General features: G+C 38.2%; 1 protein-coding gene and 1 gene segment (V, D, J or C); both read left to right on the forward strand.

Moving 5' to 3' along the window:
- LOC121464736 overlaps positions 1-15,159 on the forward strand; it is a 994,671-nt gene that overhangs the window by 335,331 nt on the left and 644,181 nt on the right.
- LOC121464737 (immunoglobulin lambda-1 light chain-like) overlaps positions 1-15,159 on the forward strand; it is an 840,936-nt gene that overhangs the window by 185,065 nt on the left and 640,712 nt on the right. The window contains exons 1-2 of one of the 3 annotated variants that reach the window (XM_041677785.1): positions 1,766-1,830; positions 1,942-2,248. The exons of the other annotated variants lie outside the window; for them this stretch is intronic. Coding sequence (XP_041533719.1) covers positions 1,788-1,830; positions 1,942-2,248 — 350 coding nt within the window. The 5' untranslated portion in view covers positions 1,766-1,787. Of the gene's footprint in view, positions 1-1,765; positions 1,831-1,941; positions 2,249-15,159 lie in introns of those variants that run through there. 3 annotated transcript variants of the gene reach the window in all.

A 15,159-nucleotide genomic window follows, 5' to 3' on the forward strand; every position in this document is an offset into this window, starting at 1 on the left:
AAACAAAACAGAAAAATCAACAAAAAACAAAGCAACATCAACAATAGGAAAACTCAAACAAAAAGAATGAAGTAAAATGAGAAAATCAATCAGACAAAAAAAAAAATAACAAAAAAACCGCACGAGCGCGAACACACACACACACACACACACACACACACACCATAGAGTCTGTTTACTCTTGACTAACTACCCGTGACTATGAGGCCTGCCATAGAGTGTGTTTGATATTTCAGTGACAGTTCATTGGAGATAACTGATTTTTCCTTTTCCAAGTTTTCTTTTACAAATAAATTCAAGCTAAGATTATGACTATTTGTTTACTTCTATTTCTTGCTCCTGGCATTTTGTTTGATTTGAACCTGTGCTGGGCTTATGTGCTTGCTTTCATTGTTTCTATGACTTCACATGTGAATCAGTCCTGTTTTGTGTAGAAGATGCTGTTTTCTTGGAGTCAACCATCATATCTGGATCTTAAGCTCTATCCACCCACCTCCTCTCCTGCATATTCCCTGAGCCTGGTGGATATGTGTTGGACAGAGACAACTGAGGTAATAGTTACTTTAATTATGTATGAACAAACCACATTTTCCTGACATTCTTCTTGGTTCTCCCCAATCACCCTTATTATTTCTTCTATCATGATTCATTAATTTTTGCCTCCAATTTAGAGCAATTTTTCTTTTCTTAACTTCCATCCCCCTAAAGGCCTGCTATTGAAATATAGTATTATGATATTAGATAAGGCAGATTTCCATGAGTGCTTTGGAAACCACCACACGCAATAATTCTTTATTAATACTCCCTAATCCTTACTTAAGAACAAACACAGGCCCACTTTGTTCTTTTCCTGATTTTTTCTTTATAATTTTGTTTTGTATTTCCATGTGATTTTCAATTTTTTAAATTATAATGCATCAAAAGAGTCATGCAGTATTATATATTTATCATCCTAAATGCAAATATTCATCAGTGTGTCTTTATGGTTAGTCTGCTGAGGAACCAAGCAGAGAGATTATGTCTGGATTCTTGAGCATTCTGAGAAGGGGCTCATGGAGTAAATTTTTCTGTCTCAGCATAGGTAGGAAAGGTCTGTAAATAAAAAGATCCTTATAAATTAATGTCTACAATTTCGGTTCTCAAATTTTCTAAAACTTAGAGACCTTAATACAGCTCCTTCTTTTGTGTTGTCATCCAACCAGAAAATTATTCATTGCTATTTTATAAGTGTAATTTTCTACTGTTAAATATCATAATGTAATATTGACTCAACAGGATATCTGATATGTGTCCTCTGTCCTGTTGTGGTAATAACCCATAGGATATGAACACTAACCTACATAGTGTTTCCACTGGGGACAACACAAAAGAGAATTTGTATAAGTCAGCCTCAGAGAAAGTAACTCATGAACTTGATCAGAAAGTGCTTAGTAGTCAAAGCCTTAAGGAAGTATGGTGGTGACAAACATGGCAGACCTCAACCTGCTCAGTGGGCTCCACAGGTTTCACTGAAGAATCTGGAGAATCTAGCCGAGATACGAACATCTATATCTTTGTGACTGCTCATGATCCAATAAGCCCAGCACCTGGGCTACTGTGATCTTTGGGCAACCTCGGGAAGGAAGTGACACCCATTTCTGTTGGCACAAACACCTGAGAAGGAATTTTCTTGAGCATGAAAATTTGCATATTTGCAAGAAGGGCCCTGTCAGATCTCTGAAAAATGTTGAAAGATAAGAGAGACCCACACCATGTCTGTCTCAGCAGAGCTCAGCGGTGTCTGCACCATGGCCTGGATTCCTCTCTTCTTCTTCCTCCTTCACTGCACAGGTTAGGAGAGTCATCTAGACGCCAGTGCCAGTTCAGGGAATCCATCTGACTTCCAGGTAAATTCTTCTCTTTTCTCACTTCCAAGGTGATAACGTGTTCCTCTTTTTACAGGGTCTTTTTCGCAACCTGTGCTGACTCAGTCACCCACAGCCTCAGCCTCCCTGGGAGCCTCAGTCAAACTCACCTGCACCTTGAGTAGTGAGCACAGCACCTACAACATTGCATGGTACCAGCAACAGCCAGACAAGGCTTTTAAGTATCTGATGTGGCTTAGGAGTAATGGAAACTATGATAAGGGAGACAGGATCCCTGATCGCTTCTCTGGTTCCAGTTCTGGAGCTCATCGCTACTTAAGCATCTCCAACATTCAGCCTGAAGATGAAGCTGACTATTTCTGTGGTGCAGATTATAGTGGTGGGTGAACACAGTGACCCAGATAAATGAGGAAGCAGGACAAGAACTATTTTCCTCTTTTGTTACCAACCCTAGTCTATGGTTTTGAAAAGGATCATCTAAAGTTCTTATCACACTCTTTGTATATTTTCTTCTTATTACTCAAGCTTATTTCTACTTATTGCTCAAGGGGATAAATCATAGTTCTAGCTCCTGAGCACCTTAGGAAAGATAAGAAATGCAAGGATTGTATTGACTTCACTCCTGTGTAAATTTAATGACTTTGGAAAATCAAATCTCATGTGTACAGAGTTGAGGAGGTGTGAACATCCTCATATAAAGTTAGAGAACTGGGTTTAAGCTCTCATTGTTACTCACCAAAGTTGACAGAAATATCTATTCATTGTAAAAAAAGGCTTTATTCTCTCATGCACTGTCTTTTAACTCCAGCAAATCACTAAGAAGTACAATGTAAAGACATTTATGAAGTAGTGTGGTAGGGCCCCTAGACACATTACAAAATATTAGAAACAGCCACAATGGCTGAGCATTGTTCTCAAATGTTTACAGACCTTCTATATTGCTTCTGACACTCCTCTTTACTTAGTCAGCCTTCCCAGATATTTTAAAGGAAGGATAAAATTACTACTATATGGTTTAGTCTCTGCAAATTTCTTACGTGTGACCTTTTTATATCAGCATTTTTGGCTGTGTCTCATGTCATGCAATAAGTTTTCTATGCAATCACCATGAACTGAAGCTAGGGGATATAGAACACAGAGGAGGAACAGACCGCACCAAAGTGAAGTTAGCAATCTGTGTGCACGGTAACAGCATATATCCATGAAGTATTAAGGAAAAGGCATTAGCTCATCATCACACACACCCTTGAGAATGGCCAGAAGCCGTCTGTTTTCTTTCCATTACCAAATATCTTATTGCTAGCATAATGTCCTCTTTTCTTGTCTTACTCAACATATCACTTCCAGGTCTTCTCTTTCTTAACCAAACTCAACATCAAACCTACCTAAAGCCAATGAGCTTGTAATGAAATTCTAAAAAATAATTCTTAAATTTCTACCAGATGCTCAAAATTTTTTTTGTTCTCTCTAAATTCTCATGAGATTGAAAGTCTATGAGGAAAATCATACAAATGCATCTTTTTGGAAATATTATTTTTGGATGACCATGCTCACCAAATCACTTTTCTTACCACATCTATTTTAAAAGACCAGATCTGAGCTGTAGTGTGTAGGACTGATGCTGTAGGAATTCCTACAGCCAGTAGCCTTTAAGTTACCCACCTACATGGGTATGTCCTCTTATACTCTATTACTATATATGTCAATATAAAGCACTGGTCTAGCCTCTCTTTGCGTGGCGTGATTCAGTTCCTGTTCCCAGCTCATGCAAAGGATTGTGAACTGTGAGTCTACCCCTAAATAAATAACTTTATATTGTACTCAATTCTGAGCTAGTGTGGGATTTCTTTTTAATGTCCTTTTCATCTGGTACCTACATGGATCCGGATTCCACACCTACTGAGTGGACCAGCTTAGAGTTCTAAGCAGTCCACAGCCCAGAAAGTCTTCCAACCTTACCTGCTTGGCTTACTTAAAACCCCAAATACATTGGAGCTAGCTCTGTGTAGCAGCTTGGAAATTTCTGAGTTCATAAACATCCCCTTCACCACTGCTGCATTCCTTGCCTCATGGCGACTTGTGCAGTTTCTGGTTTGTGCTCCCTGCCAGTGAGTTATGGGCTGCTTGCTCCATGTATGGAATTGACTTAATTGCTTTTAATTTGTCAAGCAAAACATATTTCTCAGTATTTAACCAGTACCAAGGTGGGAAACTAAAGTGGCTCAGGGCTGTTTATATTGCCATGGGTTGCATTGCTGCTCGTTGAGACTCTGCACCCATGACACCTGCTGGACAATAAAGATTATCACACATAAAACAATATACCAGACCTCATAACAGGAAATTAATAAATTAATAAATTTGAAAGTTATATAATGGAAGAAAAATTACCATTAAAACTTTAATTTTTTTTTGCTAATACTATAGATTGCATTCTGCAAGGCTTATATCGTTATTTGATACATCCACTTATTGGACATTTGGACTCAGTTTTTTCTTCATATTATTTAAGAAAATGGTTTGATAACAGAGCCAAGAGTGAGGCACTTTTAGAAATGATATGGTCTTTACAGATTAATAATGAACAGCTAGCTTACAGGATTAAGCTAGCTGTTCATCAAAAGTTACCTGAAAAAAATATACCATTGAAAAGGATAACATCTATTTGACAGACAAAATTGAATCCATGTTTAGGGTACTGAGAAATTATCTTAAAGAATACATACTGTTGAATTTGACAATTAAAATTTGTTAAAATTAATGATAAGTTAGTGATGTAGTATTGTCATCTGTCAATCTGTTTATGTTGATTTCATTGGTTAATAAAGAAACTGCCTTGGCTGTTTGATAGGCCAGCCCTTAGGTGGGTGGAGTAGACAGAACAGAATGCTGGGAAGAAGGGAAATGGGTCAGACGCGATGAAGCTCCGATGATGTGGGAGAGTCTTCTGTTTTGTGTTGATTTCATTGGTTAATAAAGAAACTGCCTTGGCTCTTTAATAGGACAGAAAATTAGGTAGGCAGAGTAGTCAGAACAGAATGCTGGGAGAAAGGAGCCGAGTTGCAGTCGCCATAGCTCTCCTCTCCGAGATTGATGCTGTTTAAGAACATTCCTGGTAAGACACCACCTTGTGGTACTACACTTATTAGAAATGGGTTAATCTAGATGTGAGAGTTAGCCAGTAAGAGGCTAGAACTAATGGGCCAGGCAGTGTTTAAAAGAATACAGTTTCTGTGTAATTATTTTGGGTAAAGCTAACCGGTGGCAGGGAGCCCCAGCTGGGTGGTGGGAAGCAGCCCACTGCTCAATACTACCCTCTGACCCAAGATGGACATAGGCTGGAATCTTCCTAGTAAGTCACCACCTTGTGATGCTTCACAGATTACTCAATATGGGTTAAGATAGATATGAGAGTTAGCCAAGAAGAGGCTAGATATAATGGGCCAGGCAGGGTTTAAATGAATAGAGTTTCTGTATTGTTATTTTGGGGCATAAGCTAGCCAGGTGGCTGGGAGCTGGGCAGCAGAGAAGTGACCCGCAGCTCCTTCTACAAATGACTGCCCAATGTGCAGAACTGAATCCATGGAAAGCCCGAAAGCTTGGGAAAGAATAGAGTAAAGCCATATTTTCTTGGTAGCAGCAATTTCTCAGGTCTGTTCTGCTTGCTAGAGGCAAGCAAGCACTCTCATCTAAGAGAGGCTTCCCATCTCAGTTTTAGTTGCAAAACCCTGCAGCTCTTTTAAGAGGTCCTGCCACGAAACACTTAAAAGGTGTTGATGAAAAGCTGAATGCATGCATTTTGGTTTTTTGCCATAGCAGGAAAAAAGCTGTGCCATTTAAAATGCTGGCTTTCTGGGCCATCCTACCAGGGCAAACTCTGACTCAGAGCAGGCAGTCTGACTGAGTGTGATCTGTGAGTAGAATGCTGCAGCTTGCTTGCTGGCAGGGACCCCGCACCACCATAGACTTGTGGCGGTAAACATGGCTACAGCTGGTATCTCCGCCATGAGGCTGGAAAGCTAAGGAATAGGCTGGATCCAGCCTCCAAAGCCACAGCTTTAATTCTACCCATATTGCTCAGTAATTTAAAGACTCATGTGGTCAGAAAAAGAGAGAGAAAGACAGTAAAGAGAGATTCAAAAACAAAATAAAGCTCTAAATGATTTACTGTGTGTTATAAATGTATGCTGGCTTGGGAGAGAAAAGAAAAAAGTTAAAGTTCTTAAAGTAAATAAAGAAAGAGAGTAGTTGGGAGTGGTAGTACACACCTTTAATCCCAGCACTGGGGAGGCAGAGGTAGATTGACCTCTGTGACTTCAAGGTGTGGCAGGACACACCTTTAATCCCAAAGCCTGGGAGGCAGAGACAGATGGATCTCTGAGAGTTCAAGGACAGCCTGGTCTACAGAGTTATTCCAGGACAAAGATTATAGAGAACCTGTTTCAAAAAGTAAAAGTAAAAATAAACAAAATATTTTAAAATAAAGCTGTAAAAAGATGGAAAATACACAGAAAATCTTGATATTGTATACTATTATGCTCTCTTTGAATAGTTTGAATGCTGAGGAAAGAGCAACAGCTGCTAAAAGATATTTGTTTATTAATGCTGCTGAACTAATCCAAGACAGATATTTTGAAAATTCCTTGACTTCAAAATTTTGATCAAAGGTTATCATGCTTTGGAAAAGTTCTTTTGTTTTTACAGAGGATGAGACCCTGTGGATTTCTTTTATCCCAACATGGTTGATAGACCACGACCTCCTGAAAGGTAGCTGTGAACACCCTCAAAAAATTTCTTCACTCAACTGCTGACTGAGATGAATCTAGCACACAGGTTATGCCATGAAAGACCTGAATAACAGCATGAAGCAGTTTGGAGAGAAATAACTATGCCCATACTCACAAATATTGCTTATAAATGTTCTCTCACATTTAAAGGGGGATATGATAGAGATATGAATAATTTGCATTGGTATGGATTTGATTTTGTTGATATAAATTTAAGGTCAATCTTGTTATATGTATATGTATTTCTGGCCTTGATTAAGGTATAGTGATTGTGTAGTTCATATAAAAATGTAATGTATATAGGTTGTAATGGACAATCATCAATAATAATCAAGCTTGTAGTCATGGTAGTTAGATTTTCTAGATGTGCATAGATATATTTCAGATAGGCATTCTTCATATCTTTCAAAAACTACAGAATATGGCATTTTAAATGTTTTAATAACTTAGGGTTTTTCTTGACAATAAGACACGTCTGCTCCTGGAAGCACCAATCTACTTCAAGAGGAAGATGGGCATTGAAGAGTCTCCTTATGGAGTTTGATAGCCATTTGGGCAAGAAACTGCTCTTGCCTGGACTGTTGCATAAGCTGGACACAAAGAACCCACAGAAAAATGTAGCGGCGTAAATGAATGCAGGCAGATTGTAAAGAATATATACACAGCTTTAATGGGGAAATTAGACTTACATTACCACGGTTCCCTTGGAGAACAGGAAGCAGGAAGGGGCACGCGTGCGCCTGATTTATAAGTAAACATTTGCCTGAGACAAGCCCGCCCCCTAAAGGGCTGGCTTAACCCTACAGAAAGAGTTCGGCTGAACTTGCCTAAACGTGAGATGATCTTTTAGGTTTCCTGTCTCATGAAAGAATCTGAGACATTCTGCAAGACACAGCAGACAGTGACTGAATTGTCTTTCAAATTTCCTGCTTCATGGAAATGTCTCTGGATACTATGGGCCTGAAGGCCGAAGATGGATGCCCCAGCAGTACAAAAGAACTTTGGGTGACTGTCCAGGCAGAAGATGTCTCTATCACTTATAGAGTTTTAGAAGTTTCTTATTTCTTGTTTGCTTAGGTAATATTATATCCTTCTGGAATCTTTGATGGAGTTAAAGAATAGATAGATATTTATAGTTTTCCATTGTTATGATAAAAGATAAAATAGATATAAATATTGTAACTGTAATTCTTGCTTGATAACTGTTTCGTTATATGTAATTTTATTATGTTAAAGTTAAAGCCTTTCCTTTTTGTTTAAACAGAAAAAGGAGAAATGATGTAGTATTGTCATCTGTCAATCTGTTTGTGTTGATTTCATTGGTTAATAAAGAAACTGCCTTGGCCCATTTGATAGGCCAGGCCTTAGGTGGGTGGAGTAGACACAACACAATGCTGGGAAAAAGGGAAGTGGGTCAGATGCAATGAAGCTCTGACCCAAGATGGACATAGGCTACAATCTTTCTGGTAAGTCACCACTTTGTGGTGCTACATACATGAATAGAAATGGGTTAATCAAGATATGAGAGTTAGTCAATAAGAGTCTAGAGCTAATGGGCTAAGCAGTGTTCAAATGAATACAATTTGTGTGTTGTTATTTTGGGGCATAAGCTAGCCAGGCTGCCGAGAGCCAGGCGGCAGGAACGCTGCCCGCAGATCCTTCTACAGGTTAGCAGATAGAGTATCTCTCCAGGTTGGCAATCTGCACACTATCCAAATGATGATGAGGGGAACAGAGAAAAATGTAGAGCTCAATAAAGAAAAAATAAGACACCTGAGAAGGGAGTATATGCAAGAGTTTCCTAGGAATAACATCTCCTCTTGGAATGGCATGAATAGTAGAACTCAGCATTCAGGTATATGTAGAAGGTATAGCAAAGGCCAGCTTTGGACCAATGAATGCAGATCAACAAAAGACAGACAAGGCAACTTGATACTAGCTGGAAACTCCTTAGGTGGGGGCAATCTCTCACAGGCCCGCAAGCCAAAAGTGGTCCAATCATTCCCAGTCACTGTGGAGGACTTTACTGATGCAAACAGATCAGAAAAGACAGGTCACAAATCGAAAGATTTTAGTAAGGTGAAATGGAGCCCTAATAATGCTGTCAAAAAGGCAGACTTATATACTATTTTAACGGTAGTAAGGGATTTCAAAGAAGCTTTTAATATAGTTACTGACTCACAATATGCAAAAAGAGTTGTCTTGCATATTGAAACTGCTGACTTTATACCAGGTGATACAGAATTGACTTCATTATTTATCCAGGGGCAATATATAATCAGGAGTGGCTCTTTGCCATATACATAACACACATACAATCCCATAGATGTCTGCCATGTCTATTAGCACAGGTGATACAGAAATTCACTGATTATAGATTGGAAATGTATTGAAGGCCTCAGAATTTCATAGGAGACATCAAGTTTAACTAAAGAGTTTAACTAAAGAGTTTTCTATTACATGGCAACAAGCTAAGGAGATTATAAACAAATACCATACTTGTTCTTTCTATAACCAAACACCACTACTGGCAGGGAGTAACATAAAGTGTACTCAAAGGAATGAAATCTGACAGATGGATTTGTTCCATTTTGCAGAATTTGGAAATTTAAAATATGTACATTATACCATTGACACTTATTCAGGTTTTCAATGGGCAAATGCTTTGAGTTTATAAAAGGCTCATTCAGTAATCACACCTTTATTAGAAGTCATGGCCATCATGGGTATGTCTGCACAAAAAAGACAGATAATTGTCCAGGATATGTTTCTAAGAAAATGAAACAGTTTTTTGCTTGTTATAAAATAAAACATTTTACAGGTATAACACAAAATCCTACATGTCAGGCAGTTATAGAAAGATCAAATTGAACTATAAAAATATGTTAAACAAACAAAAAGTGGTGGAAAATACCTCCAGAAGTGATTACATAATGCTTTATTGACCTTGGATTTTCTTAATGCTAATGAGAAAAGAGCAACAATAGCAGAGAGACATTTGATAATAGAAAACTCTTCTGAATTTAGTCATCCAGTATATTTCAAGGATGTGTCAACCTCACTATGGAGGACAGAAGATGTGCTACATTGGCGAAGATATTTTGCTCTTGTTTCAACAGGAGAAAAAATGTTATGGGTATCATAAAAATTAATAAAAATTCAGTTTGAAAAAGAGAAATCTCTTGAGCAAGAGAAATGACAGCTCAACCACCGAGGTGACAACCATATAGATGGTATGAAAACTATATAAGTTTGGGGCAGAGTTTTGCTCTCATTATTATAGGAAAATATAGCTCTTTAAAAATTCAAGAGAACCTGGATGTTTCGATGTTGACAGAGAAAAAATAACTACCTAATAAGGATCATTTAAAAAGGAGTATGATTTATAAGGACAGGTGATTGAACATATATGAATATATAGAGTTCACTTTGGTGTTGGACAACGAATGGCTCTGTCCTTTTCTAAATCTAAGCATGCTGTCAAAATAAAAATTCAGAGTTTCTGTTTCATGTCAGGAGCCCTGGTATGGGACATAAAGCAAAAAGGAATTTAGAAATGTGTGAACATCAGCCCTGTGGTTACATATAGGAATATACCCTATCTTCTTTCCCACACTCGGTTACTAGTACTTTGTATTAATGGCAGAAATTTGAAACAAACACGAAATAAGGTCTGAATCCCTGCATTGCACCTTTTCAGGTTCAAAGGACATTTGGACCAGTCAAAGTGAAGCAAGTTACTATTGTTAGATTCTTCCACCAGCAGAGGGTGGCAGGGTAGCATCTATAAGCCCCAAAGAAAAGACTAGAGCTGTGCAGGGCTAGTCAATCAGGGGATGCTAGCCTAGTATTTCTGAAAGTGTCATGGAGAGTTTGCAATGCCAGTGATGGAGTTCTGAGAGTCACATAACCTTGTCATTCATCACACAGGCAGAAATCCTGCATAGGGAGAGGCTCACTGAGGAAATGCTCAGGCATAGTAAAATACCAGCCATGAGCGTCAGTAGCACTGTCATTGCTGAATTCATTGGCAAAGCCATTCAGAGTAGTTGGGAAATTCATTGTGGTAGAACTAACCGCCAGGGCATGTGTCTTGCACTCAGGATCACAGACTCCTGCATGTGATTGGCATTTTTTTCCTGGTTATCAAGCCATCACCTATTACTTATCTCTCTCTTAGGTACTTCCAAAGACATACTCCTCTGCTCTTCCTCTCTTAACTATAGGCAGGTTTGCCAGTAGACTGAAGCACGTGGACTCTGGTAAGTCTAAAGTAGGGAATGTGGCAAGCAGGGGTCTTCCCTGGATAATGATCAGTGTTTGTTGGAAATGTTATTAATGACCTGGACACTAACCTCATTCAAAGCATATCTGTATTGGCTCAGTGTCAGCATTCTTCCTGATGGAACCACTTACTGAACACCTTTCAGAACATGACTTATTGCAACTTTGATCTCTTTCACACGCAAAAGAACTAAAGTGTGATTATCAGAAAGTCTTGTTTTAGGCAGTTTTAACAAGGCATTCAAAGTCACTGGCACAAGATTATTAAATTAATTCCTGAAGCTGGATGCTAGTCGCCTCGAAGAAGAATGGAGTCAGAGAGGAAGGAGACACACCACATGAGAATTGACACAGGACTTCTGATGACTTCACAAAAAAGATGATTGTATACAAAACCAATATATAAAGATATATACTTCACAGCAATTCTTATAGCACAAGGCAACATTTTACTGGAATAATAAGACTCAATCACAAATATAGCTCATTAATCCAGAGAGAGGAAGGCAAATAAATGTGGCCAGACACACTACAGCTTTTGCTGAGTTAGATGCCAGTAGTGGTTTTTCAACAAGATGAAAAACGCATCCCAGAGAAGATAATGGAAGGTGTGCAACATTGTTAGACCTGGCTTAGCTGAGTTAGAAGACTATCATGGGTAAATTTCTGTAGGGTTGTTGTTGTCAGAGAATAGAGAAGCATAGGGGGAATTCTCAGCATATGATCACATGAACGAGTTGGGTTCCACTCTTCCTCATTAATTTCCGCATTACAGTTTTGAAATATTTTCTACATAGACGTCTCAGTGGGGAGTGCCTGCCACTCAGTGAGCAAATTTGCATAGCCACCAAATATTCACTAACTCCAACAAGCTTAAAAGAGAATAAAAGCCCTTGTAGCCTGGCTATACTGAGATTTCCAAGATCTATAACTCTGTGGCATCTCTACCATGGCCTGGCTCTCTCTCCTGTTCCCCTTCATCTCTTTCTGCACAGGTGACCTACTAAAGACACAGTTTGCTATTTCAACCCGCACAGGATACTGTTGCTTGGCTCTGAATCCTGAGTTCTGTTCCAGTAGAGTGTTGAGTTAGACCTGGAAGGGACATTGTTCAATATACTCAGCATCCTAATCTTTTCTCTTGCAGGTTCCATGGCCTCCTATGTACTGACTCAACCTTCTTCACTATCAGTGGCCTTAGGTCAAACAGCCACTATAACCTGCTCTGGAGATAAACTCTCAGATAAATATGTTCAATGGTACCAGCAGAAGGAAGGCCATGCCCCCGTGCTGGTCATATATGTAGATGATATACGCCCCAATGGCATCCCAGACCAATTTTCAGGCTCCAAGTCAGGGAACAAGGCGATCTTGACTATCAGCAAAGTGCAGGCTGAAGATGAAGCTGACTACTACTGTCAATCTTGGGATAGTACAAGTAGTGCTCACAGTAACACGTGCAGATGAGGAAGTAAGACAAAAACCCCTTTCTTTCCTTTGACAATGGCAACTCATTTCCTAGGTCAACTTGCAAAGTTGTTTTTCTGACCTTTGCTAAGATCTTTGTTTTCTAATACAAAATGAACAAGTCTGCATGTGTAATGTGAACTGCTGACTATAATTTCTCAGACTCTACCAAGCAGAAATGTGGTGACCTTCAGATTCTATCAGATAAAAGATTTTGTTCCTAAAATTTAGCTGATTTATTAGGATATATTCTTGTGAACATAGTGCATTTTGTTATTTGATTATTTTTTTCTTATATACTTTACATCTACTCTGATTATATTCACACTCATATTTCCTCTCTCTTTTCTGGGTTTCCCTTGAAAAGAACTATAAGGGAGCTTGTGAATTATAAGAAATGTTTCTGCAGGCTAACAAGTGTGCAGTTAGAGCTGGAACGACAACTCAAGAAGGAAGAACTGCTTCACTCTCTCCTACCAAACCAACTGTAAAGACCTATTCTACCTTGAGACCATAGAGCAAATACCATGTAATACATTCCCTACTGACACAAAAAAAAGACCTGTCTTTGAAGGAAAGTACTAATATGTTCATATAAAGACTTACAGGAACATGAATCAGGAACTAAAGGGCAATTGCACCTTTCAACCCGAGCATATATATGGAGATAGAAGCCTTGATTAACAAAGATGGTACTCAGAACATTTCCTTACTGTTCACTGCCTATGGATCTTATTTTCTCTTCTCCCAATGTCTTCCTACACATGAATATCAGAAATACTATATTTAATGGGATAAAAGAGATTCACTCCACCATTTTCTTTGGTTGTAGATCCACGAATAAATTTACTTCATTCCTTAACTACTATGTCTCCAGAATTTTGGCTTTGAATAGAAATCCCATGGATTTGAATTCCATAACACTGTTTGACCATATACTTTTTACCTTTTCTGTGAGGACCTGAGAAACAGTCATGATCAGGTCTGGTTCTGCCTTCTCATCTCTGAGACTGCCTTTTCATTTTAGCACCCGTCAGGGTGGATTAAAAAATGTGTTGGAACACTACATGCGATAGGAAAGTAGGGAACTGTTGATTGGAACACACTCAGTATACATGATATGCTTTTCTGGAAATGTCCTTATGTAGCCCAGGGATAAAAGAGATCATTTGAATATTTAAAAAGTAGGAAAAATAGCAGCCTTTATTTTCAAAAGTAGAAATATTATTGAACTTTGAAAAGGACATAATTGATTTTATAAAAATGAAAATAGCAGTGTTTATGATTATGAATGAAGGTACACTAAGTGATATGGTCTACATAATCCTCTTAATGATTTTGGATGTTTGTTTGAGACATTGCGGGACACTGTCCTCAGGCCTTAAACATTCTGCTCTGTTTCTCTGAGGCTGATGTATTGTAGTCATCATGGTACCACCAAAAGATATTAAACACATTCCCCTTAGAGAAGGGACATTTGTGAAGCATTTCATGGAAGCTGTTTTCCACTGTGTTTGCCTGTGCAAATTGAATGTATTAACGTTCTGTTCAGTTGCAGCTTCCTCCACTCTAGTCATTTTCAGGATGTGGAAAGAATGTGAATTAATGTGCAATTCGTGTAGAAGCAGGTCATGGCTGTCTTTCATGAAGGAATCACAGGATTAGAATGCATTAGTATCTGTACATTGCTCCTCCCAGAGATATCATATTAGTGGAGAGGGATTCAGCAAAGACTTCTCCAGATGTTCTCCATCGATATAGTCTTCATTATTTCCAGATCTACATGTAGAATGTTCGCACTTCTGCAAATGGTAATGTTATAGACATACTACCAATTAAAATGTATAAGTTACAAAGAGATTTACATAAATATACATTTACTTTCATTGGGATTGACCTAGGTTTAAAATGTAAGATTACCCTGTCCCTGCTTTCTCTTCCACTTGGGAGTTTCATTAGCCTGTTAACAAATGGCAACTCACTTTCATTAACAAATTGCTTGGCAACACCAAAAGGTATCCCAGTCCCTACTAAGAAAGGGTCCTGATATGTGCAAACTTTTTTGTAATTCTACAAGAATGTCCTGGGGGATATTTTGCAAGAGCAAAGGTAACATTGTAAAGACCTTCTAGCCTACAAAGCACAATCCCAGAAAACTTAGACATCAATTATGACCACAAGAGAGACTTACACAGATCTAATTTACGTGGGAATTAGAAAGTAGAAAAACACAAGATTTTCTGAGTTAGTTTGGAGTATGAGGATCTTGGGGGAGAATAGAATGGGAAAGGGAGAGTGAGGGAGGGGAGCAGAGAAAAATGTAGAGCTCAATAAAAATAAATAAAAAATTAAGAAATAATTGACATATTATATGACATAATTATTTTACTAATATAATCTATTTTATAATAAATATAGTATATCATCAACATACTACATAGTACACATATAATTAATATGTTTTATTATATTATATAATATATAATTATCTTTATTTAAGAAATATTTATGTACAATAATTTCTTTTCTGACTTTAGATTAACACATTTCCTCTTAGGCATGATATGATGGTGTGATAAACCAGAGTACCACTGTGTATAATCACATTCTAAGATTGTGAGTACTATTGCAGATTTGTTAAGCCAGAAGAGCTCATGTAGAAGCATAGTGAATCCCCTAAGTCTTCATAGGATGACTCTGAGAACATATGGAGGTAGTGTTGGAGTGACATGAAGGCTCTGAGAACATGTGGAGGT

This window comes from Microtus oregoni, unplaced genomic scaffold (assembly GCF_018167655.1).
Source record: "Microtus oregoni isolate MIOR12 unplaced genomic scaffold, Mior012 000029F_ref0000214, whole genome shotgun sequence".
Lineage (NCBI taxonomy): Eukaryota > Metazoa > Chordata > Mammalia > Rodentia > Cricetidae > Microtus > Microtus oregoni.